This window comes from Hordeum vulgare, chromosome 2H (assembly GCF_904849725.1).
Source record: "Hordeum vulgare subsp. vulgare chromosome 2H, MorexV3_pseudomolecules_assembly, whole genome shotgun sequence".
NCBI lineage: Eukaryota > Viridiplantae > Streptophyta > Magnoliopsida > Poales > Poaceae > Hordeum > Hordeum vulgare.
The window spans coordinates 434,009,130-434,028,873 of NC_058519.1; the positions used below are offsets into that span (position 1 = coordinate 434,009,130).

Sequence of the window (19,744 nt, forward strand, 5' to 3'; positions counted from 1 at the left end):
CATTGACGAGTACGTCCGTATGAGCGAGTCTACTTGCCTAGAGTCCATGTATAAGTTATGCAAGGCTGTTATTGCTGTGTTTGGCCCTGAGTACTTGAGAGAGCTGACTGCTGAAGTTACAGTCCGTTTGTTGGCGATGAATGCCAGCAGGGCCTTCCCAGGAATGCTTGGTAGCATAGACTGCATGCACTGGGAGTGGAAGAACTGCCCTTCTGCTTGGCAAGGGCAGTATAAGGGCCATGTCAAGGCTTGCATTGTCATACTAGAGGTCGCGGCGTCTGAAGATCTCTAGATCTGGCACTCTTTCTTTGCCATGGCCGGATCACACAATGATATCAACGTGCTTCAGCGCTCGCCGGTGTTTGCTAGGCTTGCCGAAGGCAACATCCCACCGGTGAACTTTACTGTCAACGGCCACAACTACGACAAAGGATACTACTTGGGTGACGGTATCTATCATCAGGGGACCACTATTGTCAAGACAATACCCAACCCTGTCGAAGAGAAGAGGAAAAGATTTGCCCAAGAGCAAGAGAGTGCTAGGAAGGATGTCGAGTGTGCCTTTGGTGTTTTGCAATCTCGATGGGGCATCATTCCGTATCCTGCTAATATCTGAAACATGCAGAAACTATGGGAGGTGATGCCTGCTTGTTTGATCATGCATAATATGATCGTAAAAGACGAGCGTCCAGAACGTCTGTATGATCAAGGGTTTCAGTTTCAGGGTGAGAATGTTGTGGCTAAGCATGGAGGAGCGGCAACGTTTGAACAATTCACCCAATTTTATCAAGACATGCATGACTGAAAAACTCACGTGCAACTGCAAAATAATTTGATTGAGCATATGTGGGCTCATGTGGCAACCAATAGATTTATCTCTTTTATTCGTTTGCAAAACTATGTGAAAACTATGTTATTTTTATTCAGCTTATAATAATAATGCTATTTTATTCAGTCCAAATTATGTTATTTGATTCAAATTATGCAAATTCTTGCAAAATAGGGCGACCAGTCGGCCACGCCGGCACATATGGGACGGCGTGTTGGACGCGCTGCCGACTCATATCTAAAACAGGGCACACGTCGGACGGACGGCCTATTCAAATGGACAAAAAGCAGACGAAATCGCTGTCCGTTTGAGTCGGTCTGTTGGAGTTGCTTTAAAATATATTTATATACACTAGTACAAATGCCCGTGCGTTGCACCGGGCGAAGAAAGAAGCACAACCAGCGTTGCACGGGAAAAAAAATCATCACATCCTTTAATCATAATTTGTTACACGACCAATTGTTTGATTTAGGACCCACACCAACTAATCTCAACGTGAAGAATTATGCTTTCACCTGACCATCTTTAAAAAATGGCTAACAAATGTTTGCATTGTTTGGTTTGCGGTTTTGTTAGTTTTATTCTCACTCCCCCTCCATTCATGATGGTGTACTTATTATCCGGTGTTAATGCGAGCCATATGTAGTGTGAGATACACCGGGAATCTATTGGATTAACTGTTGTAACCAACTTCTTTTAAAAATAAAAATTATCGTGCCCAGCTTATTAACCAAGAACCGAAAACATGGATAATTAACTTCCTAAAGTTGGGAATTTTTTCTTATGGATTTGTAACAATCTTCTAAAAGTCTAGAAAAGTTTTATCCTAAACCCAAAACTTTGTTCTTAAGTACACTGTAGTTAACGACTACCAAACACAAGTCACACACACATATATGGCTGCCAAAATAGACACTAAAACTTCGGCCTGCAAGCTGAGGTTCTGACAAGCATGAGACAGTCGCACCTGGCAGGGAGCTTAGGTGTGGGGTTGGCAAACTCAGGATCAGGACCGTGGTAGAAGGAGGACCTGAGCTGTTCATATCCATCCGAGAGACTTGTGATGTCCATGTTCTTTCTCTCTTTCACTTGAGTTATTTCACTCGAATGACAAATAAGATTAACGCGGTTGATGGTGAGCATGCTACAACCTGAACGTGCGGCCGTCCTCGTCCCCGAGCAGCAGGCCCCGCGGCTCCAGCGTCCCCGGCACCTGGAGCACGAGGACCTTGCCGTACTGGACCCTGTGCACGGGCATCGAGTGGAGGGGTGGTCAGGTGGCTGAGGAGCGCCGGTGCCGGGCCGGCGAGGGCGCAGCCGGGGACCGTGCATACGCAGGGCGCGTGCGGGCACTTGCCGCGGTGGCCGGCGAGGTCGTGGTAGGTGACGTAGCGCCCGCAGCCGGCGTGGTCGCAGTCGGCCGTGGTCGAGGAGACGACGGCGTCCATCGCCGTGTTGCGAGCGTCGAAGGCGCCACCGCACTTCACGCAGGGCTCCGCGAGGCAGCGGCCGCAGGCGACGTGCCCGCCCTTGCACTGCCGGGGAAACCAAACGCCGGCTGCCGTCACGGACACGGACCGAATCGAGCCGAACGCTTGAGCTGGGAGGACCTACAGCCGCATGGCACCGGCACAAAACAGAGGCGGTCAACGCCAGGGCGGCGGAGGGTCGATCTGGATTCGATCCAGGGCGCGACGGGGTGGAGGTGCTTGGCGAGCAGGCGGTTGCGATGTCCGGAGGGACTGGCAAGCGAGGCACGCGGCGGGGGCGGCTGCCGACGCGAGCTGCGGCGGCGCTCGGCGGCGGCGCAAGGAGAGGCAGGGAGAGCGGGGAGGCGCAGGAGGCAAGGCGATGCGGTTGCTCGCGGGGGCGGCACTCCGGATCTGGGCGGAGCTCCGGAGGAGGCAGGGCTGGGGGCGACGGCTTCGGCAGCTCGCCGGCGGCGGGATCCGGCATGGATCGGGGCCGGCGACCGGCGGGAGGAGCGGGGCGGGGAGCAGATCAACGGCTACTCGTGGGTGCCGGAGATGAAGGGGGGTTATGTAAATCCGAAACGTTTTTAACTTAGAAACGTACTGCGGGTTGAATACCGAAAACCATAGGGGTCTTTTTGCAAAAACGCCGACAACGTACGACAGAAGCGATCGTTGCTTTATTATTAGGGGAGATTTGTCATTCCAGTGCCAACGAGCCATCAACTCATGAGTCACTTGTACCCTCGTAGGGCATGGTGCCCTGTCAGGGGTTGGAGCCCCAGTCCTCGGCCTTCAACACAAAATCGTTCCATCAGAAATGCTAACAAAATAAGCCACATAATTTTTCCAACACTACATTTCAGAAAATGAAATAAGCACGCATATTCTTCATATGCACAAGCACATATAATATGCCTGAAAATGAGAGTTAGTTGTGATATTAGCCAGATTGGAAATTTAGAGCTTTTCATATAGCAATTCAGATAGATGAAAGCAGTAGCACGACCTCGTCCATCTCTTCCTTGGTGGATCTGAATTGCAGAACGGTCTGCTACTGTTTGTTTATAACGGCTGGATCTCATCTGCAGAAAATTCAGATCAGAGGAAAATAACATCAAGGTCTGCTGCTATTTGTTCATCACGGCTGGATCTCATCTCCATCCACATAGACTGGCCACCGAACACAAGCGTCCGCTCCCGCGCAGTGCAGCCATGGCGAGCCGCCAATGGTCACCTCGTCCGGCCTTCCGACAAGGCTAGCGCCTCCACCAGCCGTCCCAAAGTCTCCATAGCCCGCCCCGCTCCCGCGCAGTGCAGCCATGGCGAGCCGCCAATGGTCACCTCGTCCGGCCTTCCGACAAGGCTAGCGCCTCCACCAGCCGTCCCAAAGTCTCCATAGCCCGCCCCTTCCCTAATCCTCCCGTGAGCGCAACGACGCCGTTCTCGAGTCCATCGAGCCTCCTCCCTCCGGCGTTTGTGAGGCTGCTACGGTTCACACGGGTCGGGGGGAATCACGCCGGCGGCTGCAGGGTCCACGACATCATCCTCCACGATCCTCCCGGAGAAGCCCTGCTCCTGTCTTCCTCGTCGTCACCGGCGACCCCCGCCGTGCCGCCCGCCTCCAGATCCGCTAGATTGGGATGGGCGAGGGGAGGGAGCAGCGGGGTTAGCGGGGCGTGTGACGGGAAGGGGTAGGGGTGGAGGTTGAGTGGCCTCCTCCAGTCCTCCGGCGCGCGATAAGGCGAGGCGGGCAGCGGGGTGGACTGACGCCGGTGTGAAGCGAGACCCGTGGGCAGCGCCGGCTCCCCGCCATGGACTTAAAACTGTAGTGCGGGTTGAATAACAAAAATGATAGGGGCTTTTTTGCAAAATAGCCACAACGGACGACAGAAGCCTTCGGTGCTTTATTATTAGGGAGAGATATTTGTGTCTAGCGGTTACCTTGCTTGATAATCAAGTAGAAACATAATCTCTGGAAGAAATCATCTACATTCCCTAAAGAACTTGATATTTATATGTATAATTAACTATTTTATTACAACCTGATCGGAGAACATGAAGTAGACCATAATTGTGAAACACTGAAGCTTACATGGCCTTGTTGATTCCAGCCTGAAGGGCAAGGAGCGGAGGGCATACCTGGTTGTTGTTGTGGTCGGGCCATTGTCAACGACATGGCCTAACTGCAGCTTGTTGGGAGGGTTGTTGTAGATGCTGCTGCAAGTTCCGCCTCCTTTGCTGCGGCGGGAGCCCGACGCGTCGCATCTATGACCATAATTCTTGTGTATTTGGTGCATGAAACATCTTCCAACTAAATCTATTCCCGGAAGACAGTTTTGAACTTTAATTTTTAGACACGAAGCTAAATGTTACAATAATTTAGATCCATATATTTGCCGCACTTAATTCATCTCAGAGAAACCCACCAATTTGCCAGAAAAATAATGCCAAGCCCAATAGTACTAAGCCATACCATTCAATTCGTGTGCTTGATCTCGCCCTGGTGACATCGTTGCTCACGCCGAACTCGCCATAGTAGTCCCTCACCAATGGTCTCAAACAGTACTGCCCAGGTTACTTCACCAACGATGCACATGCACTCAAATAGAGAGAGACACTGGATCATTGTGTTCATAGATCAGTTCGATGAGTGGGAAACTGAACCCAGCTGTAAAATAATGAAAATCTGAACTAAACTGACCCAAAAATAAAGCTAAGCCTTTCTATGCATGGCAATGGAGATGAGTTGGATCAATCTGCAACTGAATTCAACTGAAAAATAATGAAAACTTGACCAAAATTGAACAAAAATCAAAATTGGAACAATGAAAATCTGAATTAACTGAACCAAAATCAAAGTCTAAGCCTTTCTATGTGTGGCAATGGAGATGAGTTGGATCAATCTGCAACTAAATTCAATTGAAAATTAATGGAATCCGGAACAAAAGGGATTATCCTATATGGCTACATAATTTGAATCGTGAGTGGAGTTGTTCATACGGCTTGCAGACCGTGGCATTGTGCTGCTCTGTGCACACCATGGAGTTTCGGGTTGTTGCATGTGGATGAGCTAGGATTAGGCTGGCATAATAACCCTGGTCAAGCTGCTCCGTCCCGGATAGTAGATGTTGACGTGCACATCGTCCCATTGCAATTCGATTCAAATCAGACACGGATCTCGCACACGAGCACGATGCCGCCCATGGCCTGCTGCCCCCTGAAGCAAGATTTTGACACCTGGGGCCCTACCTGCTCCAACCGCGCGCAAGCAGGCCAAGCGGACGCCCGCCCCCTCTCTCATCCTCTCTTCCTCTTCTCTTTCTAATCTCTCTCACACGTTTTCTTCAGTGAGCCCGTGAATGGATGTCGTGGTCTGTCCGTCTCGACTCGTCCGCCACTGGATCCACGTCGAGCCGATTCAAACGCCCACAACCACACCCCGCCTTGGAGAGGAGGAGGGGCGGCCGGGAGGAGGAGGAGGGGCGGCCGGGAGGAAGAGGAGGGGCGGCCGGGAGGAGGAGGGGCGGCCGAGAGGAGGAGGAGGGGGAGGGGCGGTCGGGACGAAACATTTTTTTTCCACTTAAGAAAGGAGTGCGAGTTGATTAACTGAAAACTGAGGGATATTTTTGTAAAAATGCCATGACGGACGACCAGAAACCCTATTTGCTTTATTATTACTAGTACAAATGCCCGTGCTTGCACCGGGCGATGAAAGAGGCACAACCAGCTTAAGATTTATGGGAGAAACAGGAAGAAACAAAGGACTGGAGGAGAAATCATACATTCAAGGGCGCCTATGATGTCAAGAATAAACTCATCAAAGAAAATCTTCTCAAAGATCGATGGGTTGTTCAGCAATACTGCACAATGAAAATGACAATAAATAGCAGTCCAAAATATTGAAATGATATTGTGAGTGAAGCTTAAGATGGAATTTGCTTGTGTTGCTTGATAAATATTGTTGCTTCCGATTCTAATGTTGCATGCTTATAAGTTTGAACTATCCAATGTTACGTGGTCAAGTAGCAATAAACTGCACGATGCCATGTCATCGCAACACTGCCGCTACATCAGTGAATTTCCTGTTCTACAGGTTTCAGGTGGATTCCAACAGGAGATATGGAATTTCAGATAGCAAGTCTGAGCCCATGATTTTCAGCAAGTTTTAACCACGACGTTCAAGAGTGACTTGAAAAGAAAACCCTCCATCATCAAAAGTATATGTGTCTCATTCTCCAAGGCAATGGTAACGTAACGTAGCCAATGCAGCCACTCGCACCCACAGTAACTTCAAAGCATCATCTGCCAACTCCTCAAAGCCCAAGGAGCATACAATCATACGCACATGAGCCGTGACTGCTGAATGTACTGATCGCTGATCATACGTTCGAGGCGTAGCCATGGGCGCCACAACCAACCATGCTGCTCCCATCTCTCGAGCCATCCTTTCGCTCGTGACGATCATCTTCTTCTCCGCCGTCTGCAGCTCCGACCCGGACCTCCTCGTCAACTATTGCGTCGCCGACACGAGGGCCGCCGTCAGCGCACACCGGCACAGCTACCGCTGCCACCCTCCTCCATTCTATTTTGTTCCCTTGCGCCAAGCCCAGCGAGGAAGAAGAGAAGGGAACTCGCTCGCGCTCCGCTGCAGCAGCGAACCCCGCGCCGCAGCGAACCCGATCGATGGCCTCCGCTGCGGCGTCGCAGCCCGCGGCCCCGCCGCCGCCGCTACTTGTTTTAAATAGATGCCAATTGTGGTCATGAGACATTGAAGATACAGAAACCATAACCGAGCAAGTAACGTGCTTAACTATGACTTTTAACAGGAAGATCCATACAACTTACAAGGTAAAGATCCAAGTACTCGAGCTGCAAGTCACTGAGGGAATCCCCAAGTGCCTCGGGCACATCTTCTGGGGCATGATGACCACACCTGAAAAAGCACACCCATTAAACCAGCAATTAGTTGGACATGAAGCAGTGAAGAGATATAACAACATGGATATCACCAGAAATTCGGCCTACCATAGCTTAGAGGTGATAAACAGATCTTCACGCTTGACTACAGCCTCATCAAATAGTTTCTTCAGAGCCAAACCGACATGGACAATCCAAAGGCGCATTCTGTTATTCGTTACACAAGTTCAATGGAGAAAACTTGAGACAAGAAAGAATCTACTGGCGTCAGAAGGGCAAATGCTAGAAGCATGAGTTTTGATTGCCATTTCCAACTGGTACATACTTTAAAGTTGTCCAAATTGGTCACTTGAGCTTTGTAAACCAGTTGTTTTGTTTTTCTTTGTGTTCCTCTTTCTTTTATCTGAAGTAGGTGGATGTTCATGGACTCTTTCCAGACCCGTTCACTAATTATTAGTGTTATTTTGAAAAAAGAAGAAGCGGGGGCCCTCGATTTCCATCATTTGAATAGAAACCAGCAAGCAAAATTCCCATAACGAAAGCATGTTGGACAACTGAATGCTCATAAAATTATGTTCCAGCTTCTGTTATTCAGTTATTTCTTGTCTTGTCAGTGATGGTGCGCTCTTGGTTGCAGGAAACAAGCAGGAAGTTTAAGCACAGCACAGGTATATATATATATATATATATATATATATATATATATATATATATATATATATATTAGGATCAAAGGGAAGATAGTGCAGGAAGGTTTGGGGGAGGCCGGGTAGGGTTGGTTTGGTACCTCCTTCTCGTTGTTGTAGGCTCTGGCGCAGACACGCAGTCGATGTGCCGGTATCCCGCCTGCACGCACGATTTTTGTTTTAGTCCGAAGACGAAATCGAATCGGGCGGATGGAAAGAGGAAAGGGCCTCCTCGCCGGTTGCTCAGCCGTGTCCACCATGCTCCCCGCCGACGAGCTCTTCTCCGGGGGCAAGCTCGTCCCGCTCCGCCTCCCGTCTTCCTCGGAAGCCGCGGCGGCGGCCACGCGGCCTCCGCTGGCCCCGGCGCCAACAACGCAGCAGCCCGAGACGGCGAGGTCGGAGGAGACACCGAGGGCGGAGGCGGCCAAGGATGCGGTGGTGGAGGCGGAGCAGGCGGCGGAGGAGCCTAAGGCTCCGGCCAGGAGGTGGAGGGACCTGCTGCGGATGCGGAAGCAGCAGGCGTCGGCGTCGTCGTCGTCGTCTTCCTCCTCTTCCTCGACGGAGACCAAGCCGCTCCGCCGCCTCCTCCGCCGCGGGCCGAAGCCGCCGGAGCAGGAGCCGTCCCTCAGCCTCCCCCTCCTCCGCGACCCCAACGACGCCGACATGCCGCCCGCGTCGGCTCCTACTCCATCACCGACCCCGCCGCCTCCCGTGAGCACGTCGCAGCACCAGCTGCCGTCGAAGATCCGGCTCACGGCAGCGCAGGCGGCGGCGGCGGGCACCGTGAGCCCGCGACGGCGCCATCAGGAGCAGGAGCTGCCCACGACGCGGACTCGCGCGCGACGTCCCTCTCCTCTCCCTCACCGCACACGACTCCCCAGCACAGACCCTCGCGAGGCGAGGCCGGAGAAGGCCGGGGCGAGGTGGATCCGGGTTGGGGTCAACAGATCCGAGCGGCTCCAGCTCGGATCTGGCCAGAGACGGGCGCGAGGTGACCGACGGCGGCAGCCTCGCAGCAGGGAAGAGGGAGACCGAGTGAGGGAGAGAGGAAACGTTTTTTTTTTCCACATCCACATAGGGACTGCGGGTTGAATATCTAGAAATGGAGGGGGTTTTGTGCAAAACTGCCGACGACGTACGACAGAAGCGATCGGCGCTTTATTATTAGGGGAGATTATTATTAATTATTAATAATAGGGAGAGATACATTTATTATTTATATCACAATTATTTCCGGGCGGAGGCTGATGTCGGCGTTGCACGGTTCCTGGCAGTATGGAATTTCCACGTGCGCTCATACAACGCAGCACCACTTTATTCGATGACAGTACCTCGGGTGGACAACACATGGGGACAAAACAGCGGGTCTCCTTCTCCGTGTTGATTCTTGAATCACGGAGCGGAACGGAAGGAAGCAGCCGAGCCGATCCCCACTCCATCTCACAGCAACTTCCCTTCCCCTCCTGCGTCCCAGCTGTTGCACTTTTCTGGGAAAGAACCCTTGTGCTGTCCTACCTCCCCATTCAAGTCCAAGCACAAGCAGCATCAGCGCCTTCACTCCCTTGCCTGCTTACTGTTTCAGTTCTTGTTTGTTTGGAGGCGGGGCTTCCACTTCGTGGAGCTCTTGTCGAGCCCCCTCCTTCCATGAGAGCTTCGAGGCTGCCGGTGCCGGATCTCCGCAAGCGACCATGAGCCAGAGTGAGTGGAGCTCTCTCATCGTTTATTCCGTTTGATTCTTTGGCAGGGCTTGTGAGTTGACCTGGGTGGGACTCGACTTCTTGACCCGGGAGTCGAGTGCTTGTTAAGGTTGATGCAGTAGCAAGGGGGCCTTATTGTGTGGGGGCATTTCACCTTGGAATTCCTCTTTCTTGGGGCCTTCTAATATTTATTGCAGCCATGATCAAATTTGGTCTGCAGCCGATCCTTTTCAGTAGCCGGGGCCATGTTTTATCTTTCTTTTTTTTTAATTCTTACAAGGTCGATGGTGGTAACTGCAATAAAAATATAAACAAGGTCAATGGTCGTAACTGCTACTGCTGTTTAATCAAAGAAGAGTTCAATTTTTCCTCAACACGGTTTGATCAGCTTTGTTTTCCATGACGGCATGACCTAGGGTTCCAAGTCTTAAATATTTTCGTTTTAGTTCTGATCAAATGTAGAATATAAACTTCTGGAGGGTAATTATTATTTTCATTAAGATTTGCTGGGTGGCACTACGCTTGTCTTGGGATTTCAGTAATCCTGGTCTTCACCATATCATTGTGCTTGTGCGAACATTGGATCATGCTTGACTTCCCAGCTTTATATAGCATCATTGTTTCGAGGAGAGAATGATCCATTGCTTCAACTCATGCATAACTAAAGGTTACCTTAATTTTGGGCCTGGTACAAAACCAACTACTACTTTGTCTTATCTTCCAGTTCTTCCTCTCGTAGGTTTTGACATCAACGTGCTTCTCGGAGAAGCAAAGAGCAGGTGGTTAAAGCCTTCTGAAGTCTACTATATCTTGTTGAATCATGAGCAGCTCCAGATCACCCATGAGCCACCGAATAAGCCACCCAGTAAGAACATATCCTTGATTTTGAGAAAATTGCTTTTATTTCTGGACGTGGAGTATCTGCTCCCGAGCTCATTTGAGCTCGGGTGAACAGTAAAATCGGAAAATTTTCAAACAATGTTCAAAAAATTCTGAAATTTTTTTGAGACCAACTTTGACAAAAGTTCTAAGTGCATGTAAAAATTTGGCATGAACTAACATTTCTACAAGGCGTGGAAAAATAAACAAAATAGACACTCTGAAAATGCGCATTTTCAGAGCATCCATTTTGTTTATTTTGCCACGCCTTGTAAAAATGTTAGTTCATGCCAAATTTTTGCATGCATTTAGTAATTTTGTCAAAGTTGGTCTCAAAAAAATTTCAGAATTTTTTGAACATTTTTAGATTTGTTTTCGATTTTACTGTTCACCCGAGCTCAAATGAGCTCGGGAGCAGAAATGCACTTTCGTTTATTTCTGTCTTACAATAACATTATCATTTCTTCTCTAGGTGGTTCACTATTCCTTTATAATCGCCGTGTGAATCGTTTTTTCCGGAAAGATGGTTATGCATGGCGAAGGAAGAAAGACGGAAGAACTGTCGGGGAGGCTCATGAGCGATTGAAGGTTTGCTTCAGAAAGCTCAGTATAGTGTCACAGCATTCCAGTTATTTTTGTCTTTTCAACAGTCTTGCCAACAAGAGAGGGTGCCGTCTGTCAGGACTTGTCGGGTGACTAGGTGTGCATGTTCCTTCTATTAATGCATCATCCTTGCAGGTAGCAACGTAATTGTATAGTCTGTGTGAAATTGTGTGGCAAATCAAATATCACAAATTAATCAGATTATTCACATCCATTTAGCTGAATCGTGTTGAACATTTGTTACATATTCGTATATAATTCTTAAATGGATATCGTTGCCCAGGTTGCTTTACCGTATAGTTTTACTGCTCTGTCAAGCAGTACATCGGAATTGGGACAAGGCAACAAGAAAACAACTATATCATTTTTTTAGTCATTCTTTGCTTGATTTTTTTTCGTGATCATTCTTTTGCTTGAATATTGTATAGCTGAAATATATTTATTTGGTGTCCTCTGCAGATAACTTACTTACGGTTTGGAATTTGAATATTTAATTCTAGAGATAACTTTAATTTATGAGAGATAGTGCAAGTGACACGAGTCTTACATCTACTGATCTTGCAAACAGTGTATTGGGCTTGTTCCTTTTTTTAGCAAGACATGTGTCTATATATGTTATGTGATATCTTAACAATCACAGCAGTACTAGTTCACAGAAATGAGAAGATGCTGTATAGTTAGCCTGATCATTTTCTATTAATGGATTTTACAGAAAAGTTTACAAGTAGAACTTCAGAATTAGTTGTTAATCAACACACTTAGCACTTAATATTATATATGACATTTTCATATCAATACAGGTCGGAAATATTGATGCTCTGAGTTGCTACTATGCTCACGGAGAGCAAAATCCATATTTTCAGAGACGGTGTTTCTGGATGCTGGAACCGTAAGATCAGCTTTGCCTTTAAGCTATCCCAGTATCTTAAGACTTCTTTGAGATTGTGAACTATGCCATTTATAATTCTATGTTACCGTTAGGTTGCAATTGTGCTAAGATGCCTGAGTGCTACTTGCTATTCATTGCTATCTAGGAAAAATTGCAAACATTTTTCTATGCAAAGCAGAAGGATTGGTACTATTTATTATGATACATACTCTCCTTTTCTGCAGTGCATACGACCACATTGTGCTGGTACAATATAGAGAAGTAGCCGAGGTATGTGAGTATTATCTTTGGGAGCAAGTATAGATTGTCATGATATCATTTCCTCTGAATATTTATGGTGTTATCTGGTTAAATCATCTGTCTGGGAAATAAATAGTGAGAGAACTTGACTGAGTGAGCTAACATATCCACATGTAAAAGGATAATCAACAGTATCAGCTCATGCTGAAATAGAACTGGTCATCATGTGCTAAAATGTTAATAGTTATAGACCAGCGCAGCATTTCAGTCATCTCACTAAAATGAATATTCAATAATTCTTATTAGCATGATTCCATATCAGGATTCAGTTTTACAATCTATCATTAGGAAGTATCAAACCTGACCGTGGCTCTGTTCCACCGTGGCTCTGTTGCAGAGTGCTCTTGTAATATTGCACGTAAAACACCGAATAAATAGAAGTGGAAACTTACAGTTATGGTTGTACACATATAATATAAGTGATAAGTTCTGCCCTGTGCCTTAAATGTTTTCATGATGGATTAGATAAGGTCGTTGCACTATTCCAGAGAAATTTCTTATGACCTTTTGCGTAATTTGGTCTTTTAATAGGATTCTTCCAACATTTGTACCAATCTACACAGTTATAATCTGTTCCCACCAAATAACTTAAGTGGATTATTTTTTTCTTTGTAACTAATCCACACCATTATAATCTGGTTTCACAAAATAGTCGTGCAGGTCTTTCTCTTTCCTTACATTAATCTAAAACGTCCAAATGTGACCCCCAACAAATAAGCAGTGATTTTGTCTTTTTATCTCAATTGACGTGAGAATTTTGATCCCTCAAAACGAATGTAGTACCTGCATCTCACCTATTGATTATAAGCAATTGAATACGAAACTGAAAGTAATATTCAAATCAATTCGATTTGATCTCACACTCTTTTATAGTGATAGATTATGTCCATCCAATCTTTTTAATTTTGAATACAATGCGAGTACATCAAATTGTTGAAATATATTACCCGCCTCCCTCCATCAGTTCGGACTTTTGGATGAGTTGGTTGGAGCATGAATTAAATATGGTATCAAAGCCAAGAGGTCTTGAGTTCAAGACCCTGCCAACGAAGTATTAAAAAATAAACGACTCTGCGGCCTACATCGATCCCACGTCTAAGGACTAAAATAGCCTAGACGTGAGGGGGAGTGTTGAAATATATTGCCTGCCTCCCTCCATCAGTTCGGACTTTTGGATGAGTTGGTTGGAGCATGAATTCAATATGGTATCCGAGCCAAGAGGTCTTGAGTTCAAGACCCTGCCAACGCAGTATTAGAAACAAAAGATTCTGCGGCCTACATCAATCCCATGTCTAAGGTCTAAAAATAGCCTAGACGTGAGGGGGGGGGGGTGTTGAAATATATTGCCCGCCTCCCTCCATCAGTTCGGACTTTTGGATGAGTTGGTTGGAGCATGAATTCAATACAAATGAGTAATTTTTCTGCATGGAACTTTCTTACAGGGACGATATTATTCAACATTGTCAAATGGATCAGCAGGATCACTTTCGACCTTGAGTTATCCAAATGACATACATGGAAAGCACGGCTCCACATCAGACTTTAGTGAGGGCAATGAATCCCTCCAGAGCTCTGTTACTGAAGTAAGTTCTTATTCTGCAAACAAAGAGTACAGCCATGATAGTGCTGTTCTACTAAGCATACCGGAGCTTCAGCAATCAACTGTGATGGGCATACCAGGGCATGGCCAGCCTAGTCTGGAACGAAGTTCTGAATTTTGCGTGGTAGATAATAATGATTCTACAAATACATCTGGGCTCAACCAAGCTTTGAAGAGCATTGCTGAGCAGTTAAGTTTGGGTGATGATGACTACATTTACATAAATCAACCGCGTTCTTTGGACTTCACTGCAAATACTGAGGCTGCAGATGTACAGGGAAATCAGACAAGCAACAGTCTAGGTAAAGTTTCTGGGAACCCTGCATATATTCAAAGCTAGATCCATGGAAAAAACTACACTAGAATATGGAAATTGATAAATAAAAATTTCATACTGACAAGCATGCTTTATGCTTGATTTGCCAAAATTTTCTCTCCTCACAGTACACCTTTGCGATTCGACCTTTTTTGATGGCATCTTGATACCAGTTAATTTTGTGCCAACTGCTCACATACCTTCATCTAGAGACGTCAATACACACTATAGGGTGTCATACTCTGGACTAGCTTATTGATTGTTTGATATTGTAAACTAAATCATATTATATCGCATCCTTATTCAGGCTACGATGAAGCAAATCAAATTCAACCAGAAGAAACTCATGGTGTTGGCAGGGGGATATCACCATCATGGGAAAATGTTTTGCAGTCCGATTTAGGTTTGCCAGCTTCATCTACATACCAGGTAAGGAAATGATAACTGATTTTTATTATCCTCGTGTGATTTCTTCAACGTAAGGAATGAGTTGTAAAGAGTCTACTGTGTTATTCTGATTGCTTTTTCAAGAGGGATACCTGCAGAGTCTTCCTGGTTGAATACCATGGAAGACACTTCCTTTAACTAATTCATCAAGGGCGTTTAAATTACTGTACATTTAAGGTTTGGACCATGATAGTACTGTTGAAATATATTGCCCGCCTCTCTTCATCAGTTTGGACATTTGGAGTAACTGGCTGAAGCATAAATTCAATATGGTATCAGAGCCAAGAGGTCTTGAGTTCAACACCTTGCCAACGCAGTATTAAAAATAAAAGATTCTGCGGCCTACATCGATCCAACATCTAAGGACTAAAATAGCGTACTACTGAAGTAACAGAATGCATAAAATGAGATGTGCTAACCATCTTGTTGGCTCCATGTCAAAATTGTGGTCAGAACATACTTTACCATGCCCAGAACCATAACAGTTGTTTTACTATGTAAAGGATGGTGATTCTTTCTTTGTTATCACCCTCAATGAACTGTGTTGACACCTTACATTTCACCATGAACAGTTTGGTGCCCACTATCAGCAAAATTCGGAATATCAACCACCAGGAGGCCTAGACAGCAGTAATTTGCAGCTGCGAATTTCTGCCGCTAAAAGATTTCTTTTGGGATCAGAAGACTCTACTGACTCACCATCTTATAACTTCGTACCAGGAGATGAAGGAATCAATGGCATTAATACTCTTTCTGCTCATGACAGTAGTCTTGAAAGCTGTCTGAACCCGGATTGGCAAAGAATAACACCTGTAACACTTCAAAGCAATTCGTACCAAAGCAATTCATGTGGCTATGAAATATCAGAGTTGTTCGACAATGGTCAGTTTGTACCGTCCTCCAAAGAAGATACAAGACTAACCTTGACAGAGAAGCAACAGTTTAGCATCCGTGAGATCTCTCCAGAATGGGCGTTCTGCTATGAGACCACCAAGGTACAACATGAACATTTTATCTTTCTATGTCTCAACAGCAACTATTCTCACGTCTTGTTGTTCCTCTCTCAATGCAGGTCATCATTACTGGAGATTTCTTGTGTGACCCATCGAATATATGCTGGGCAGTAATGTTCAGTGAAACTGAGGTGCCTGTTGAAATTGTTCAGCCAGGTGTTCTCCGCTGCCACACGCCACTACACTGTGCCGGAAAGCTCACACTCTGTATTACCACTGGGAATAGAAAAGTTTGCAGTGAAGTCAAGGACTTTGAGTTCCGTGCAAAGTCAGCGGCTTCTAATCTCACAGACTTCGCACCGTCGTCTAGATCTGTGAAGTCTACTGAAGAGTTGTCACTTCTTGCCAAGTTTGCAAGAATACTTTTGTGTGACAATGGTTCCTCTGCAGTTTTGGGTGATGATCCTCTGCCTGGACAGAGTCCCAAACTTAAAATGAATGAGGAAAACTGGCAGCAGTTGATCAACGAACTTGATGTAGGATGTGAAAATCCACTAAGCAGGGTTGATTGGATCATGGAGGAATTGCTGAAAAGTAAATTACAACAGCGGTTATCATTGAAGCTCCAAGGAGATGATGGAACATGTTCTCTGTCCAAAAATGAGCAAGGTATCATACACTTAATCTCTGCGCTGGGCTATGACTGGGCACTGTCTTCAGTTCTCAGTGCTGGTGTTGGCATAAATTTGCGTGACTCAAATGGATGGACTGCACTTCATTGGGCTGCTTATTTTGGAAGGTAATCAGAAAACATATTCTACCGCTGGTGATTTAGATTCTGTTTTGACTAACCAGGAAGTTAACATAACTTTCTAAAAAGTTCTTTACAATTCTTACAAACAAATGATATATCCTTTCATTGGCTGAAGAAACCGTTGTTTTTTCCAAAAATTACGAGTGTTGATGTTGAACTTGGGTACACTCGGCCCCCATGCCACTAACTTTGTAACAAGTAATGCCCAGCTGCAGAACGTAGGTCACAAATGAAGTAGAAATGGACACTATATGTTGAATAGAAAAGATAACCTTTTAGCATCCAAGATGTCTTGACTAGTGGATTTTGTGCACACAAAGTGCAATACATCAGCATATCTTGAAATGATAGTGTATTGTTTTACATCTCTCTCCATATGTTAGCGTGTATTGCAACTTATTGGCATGGAACTACCAAGCAACCTTGTTAAGTAAGTCCCTTTTTATTGCAGGGAAAAGATGGTTGCTGCACTTCTTGCTGCTGGTGTTTCAGCTCCAGCAGTCACCGATCCCACTGCACAAGATCCAGTGGGCAAATCAGCAGCTTTCCTGGCTTCTGAGCGAGGGCACGTGGGCCTTGCAGGCTATCTTTCAGAAGTGGCGTTAACTAGCTATCTTGCATCGCTGACTATAGAAGAGAGTGGTATTTCAGAAGAATCAGCTGCAGTTGAAGCAGAGCGAGCAGTAGAGAGCATATCTCAGAGGAGTGCCCAACTGCATGGGGGCACAGAAGATGAACTCTCACTGAAGGATTCTTTGGCGGCAGTGAGAAATGCAGCTCAAGCAGCAGCTCGAATTCAGAATGCCTTCCGTGCCTTTTCTTTCAGGAGGAGACAACACAAGGACGCCCGACTTAAGGATGAATATGGGATGACACAAGAAGATATAGATGAACTTGCGGCTGCATCAAGGTTATACTACCAACATCATGTTTCAAATGGTCAGTTTTGTGATAAAGCAGCTGTTTCAATTCAGAAGAAATACAGAGGCTGGAAAGGGCGCAAAAATTATCTCCACATGCGCAGAAATGTGGTTAAAATACAGGTAACAGAGTTATAAATGTTTGGTTTAAAAAGTGCATTCAAGTTGAACTCGCTGGTATATGATTGGGCTTTGAACTACATGATAGCAGGCAAGCTGTGTTTTACTTTGTTAACATTAAAGACCTTGCTTTGTACAGGCTCATGTAAGAGGTCACCAAGTGAGAAAGAAGTACAAGACTTTCGTAAGCACTGTTAGTGTGCTAGAGAAAGTAATACTAAGGTGGCGCCGGAAAGGACATGGCCTACGTGGCTTCCGAGCCGAACAATCAGTGATGATTGAAGCAGAAGAGGGAGAGGAGGAAGACGATGATGACTTCAATGATGATGAAGCAGTCAAGATCTTCCGCCGGCAGAAGGTTGATGAATCTGTGAAGGAGTCTGTGTCAAGAGTGTTGTCCATGGTGGACTCTCCTGAAGCAAGGATGCAGTACCGTCGAATGCTCGAGGAATTTCGCCAGGCAACTGTAAGTAGTTCATGGATTTGACATTTAAGCAATGTTGTGATCATAAGCCAAGTTGCCAATGAAACTATAGTTCATACCACGATGTAGAAATATTAGAAAAATAAAGAGCAATTTTCTCAAAAGAACAGAAAGACTCGGGTGCTAACCTCTTTCAAGGTATGTTTGATATCTTACTCTTTTGATGTGCAAAGCATAGAGTAGTGATATGTCCAGTGTCAATTTGAAACAAAATACTTCTGAAGAGAAATACCATTTATTTTTAATAGACGAACTGCAAGCGCTGAGAGCCACACAGAACAGTCATTAGAATACATTTGGTTTTATCCTTTCTATCATCCAAAATCAAATCTCAGCAGTGTACTTACGATGCTGGTCTAAATGCAGGCTGAATTGGGTGCATCTGATAAGGCAACATCATCAATACTTGACAACGACTTACTCGTAGAAATCGACAAATTCACGTGCTGAAAGAAGCGCGCAGCACAAGGAGCGTTTGCCGAGCTTCCTAGCACAAGTTAAAAATAATATGAAGTAGCTAGGTCTTTGGTATAGTAGTGTGCAGCCCACTGTGACCTGATAGTGTGTGTCCAGTTTGTACAGTGTTTGACTGATTGTTGTAGAGTGATGGTTGCATCCGATGATGTATTTTGTAGATGCTTGGAGTAAAACCCTTCTGTTATCTAAGAAGAGGATGATGGTCCTACGTACTGTTGTCTGTAAGTTATGTATTAATTGGGAATGGCAGGTTATGAACACCATATCAAGGTAATTTGACTTAAATAAGGTTGCTCAGTGGAATTTGATCAGCACGTTCTTCCATCCCGCAGAATGATGCATGGCCTGTGCAATTTCAAGAATTAGACTGTTCACATGAGCTACTGGTAACTAAACTGGTTGTGTCGATGATCCGTCTGATCTTTGGACGCAAATGTATTTATTTTTATGCAACAAGGAAAACTCAACAATGCAGGAAATGTACCAGAAGTAATGTTGATGTTTCACTGCAGTATTGCATGAAGATGCTTCTTGGTCCGAGAAGGGCACTAGAGTATTGCATGAAGATGTTTGGTTAAGAGAGAATGGTGGGAATCCTTCTATCATGTGAATGTGAAAAACTTACTCCCTCCATTCTTAAATATAAGTTTTTTTAAAGGTTTTACTAAAAGACTACATGCAAATGTATATAGACGTATTTAGAGTGTAGATTCATTTATTTTGCTTCTTATGTAGTCCCGTGACGAAATCTCTAAAAAGACTTATATTTAAAAATGAAGAGAGTAGAAAGATATCAATCCTAGGTAACTCCCTGAATAAGTAGGATTTGCATGAGACCAAATTGCACAGCTAGTGGTACTCGAATTTGTTATAGGCATATTACGATCTTTCAACGTTTTCACTACTACAACGACGACAAGAAGAACAACAACAACAAAACCTTTTAGTCCTAAGAAAGTTGGGATAGGCTAGAGGTGACACCCATAAGAGCACAGCGTTTTCGTTAAAAAGAAAAGAATATGAATTGCATCTCAAGAGCCAAAGTTATTGCTCCACACAGAACACAAGTCCACATAAACACTACAAACAACAACAAAGCCTTTAGTACAAGTTAAGGTAGGCTAGAGGTGGAACCCATAAGATTTTACGACCAACTCATGGTTCTGTCACATGGATAGCAAGCTTCCACGCACCCCTGTCCATGGCTAGTTCTTCGATGATGCTCTAATCCTTTAGATCTCTCCAAGTCCACATAAACACTACCTCAAAAAAAAAGTCCACATAAACACTGATTACAAAAGAAAAGAAAGGGAGCATACACAAGCATTGGAGCCGATG

General features: G+C 45.4%; 2 protein-coding genes across 8 annotated transcripts; one reads left to right on the forward strand and one right to left on the reverse strand.

Moving 5' to 3' along the window:
• Positions 1-4,291: 4,291 nt before the first annotated feature.
• LOC123426540 lies at positions 4,292-9,394 on the reverse strand. Of its 7 annotated transcripts, none has more exons than XM_045110386.1 (5): positions 8,009-9,394; positions 7,330-7,406; positions 7,150-7,237; positions 4,778-4,921; positions 4,292-4,621 (listed from the first exon to the last, which is right to left on the reverse strand). In XM_045110386.1, the coding sequence occupies exons 1-4, from the start codon at positions 8,570-8,572 to the stop codon at positions 4,781-4,783; spliced, it is 870 nt and encodes a 289-aa protein (XP_044966321.1). In that variant the 5' UTR covers positions 8,573-9,394; the 3' UTR covers positions 4,292-4,621; positions 4,778-4,780. The 7 variants fall into 7 exon arrangements, with proteins under 7 accessions (XP_044966321.1, XP_044966322.1, XP_044966319.1 ...); XM_045110388.1 differs by lacking the exon at positions 4,292-4,621 and adding an exon at positions 6,087-6,164 and having other exon boundaries at positions 4,832-4,921; XM_045110387.1 differs by having other exon boundaries at positions 4,292-4,903.
• Positions 9,307-18,691, forward strand: LOC123426539 (calmodulin-binding transcription activator 4). Its single transcript, XM_045110381.1, has 12 exons — positions 9,307-9,605; positions 10,344-10,469; positions 10,956-11,071; positions 11,887-11,975; positions 12,200-12,245; positions 13,718-14,177; positions 14,499-14,620; positions 15,211-15,633; positions 15,711-16,390; positions 16,857-17,448; positions 17,585-17,911; positions 18,296-18,691. Exons 1-12 carry the CDS (start codon positions 9,596-9,598, stop codon positions 18,377-18,379), a joined length of 3,075 nt encoding a protein of 1,024 aa, XP_044966316.1. The 5' UTR covers positions 9,307-9,595; the 3' UTR covers positions 18,380-18,691.
• The last annotated feature ends 1,053 nt before the right edge of the window (positions 18,692-19,744 follow it).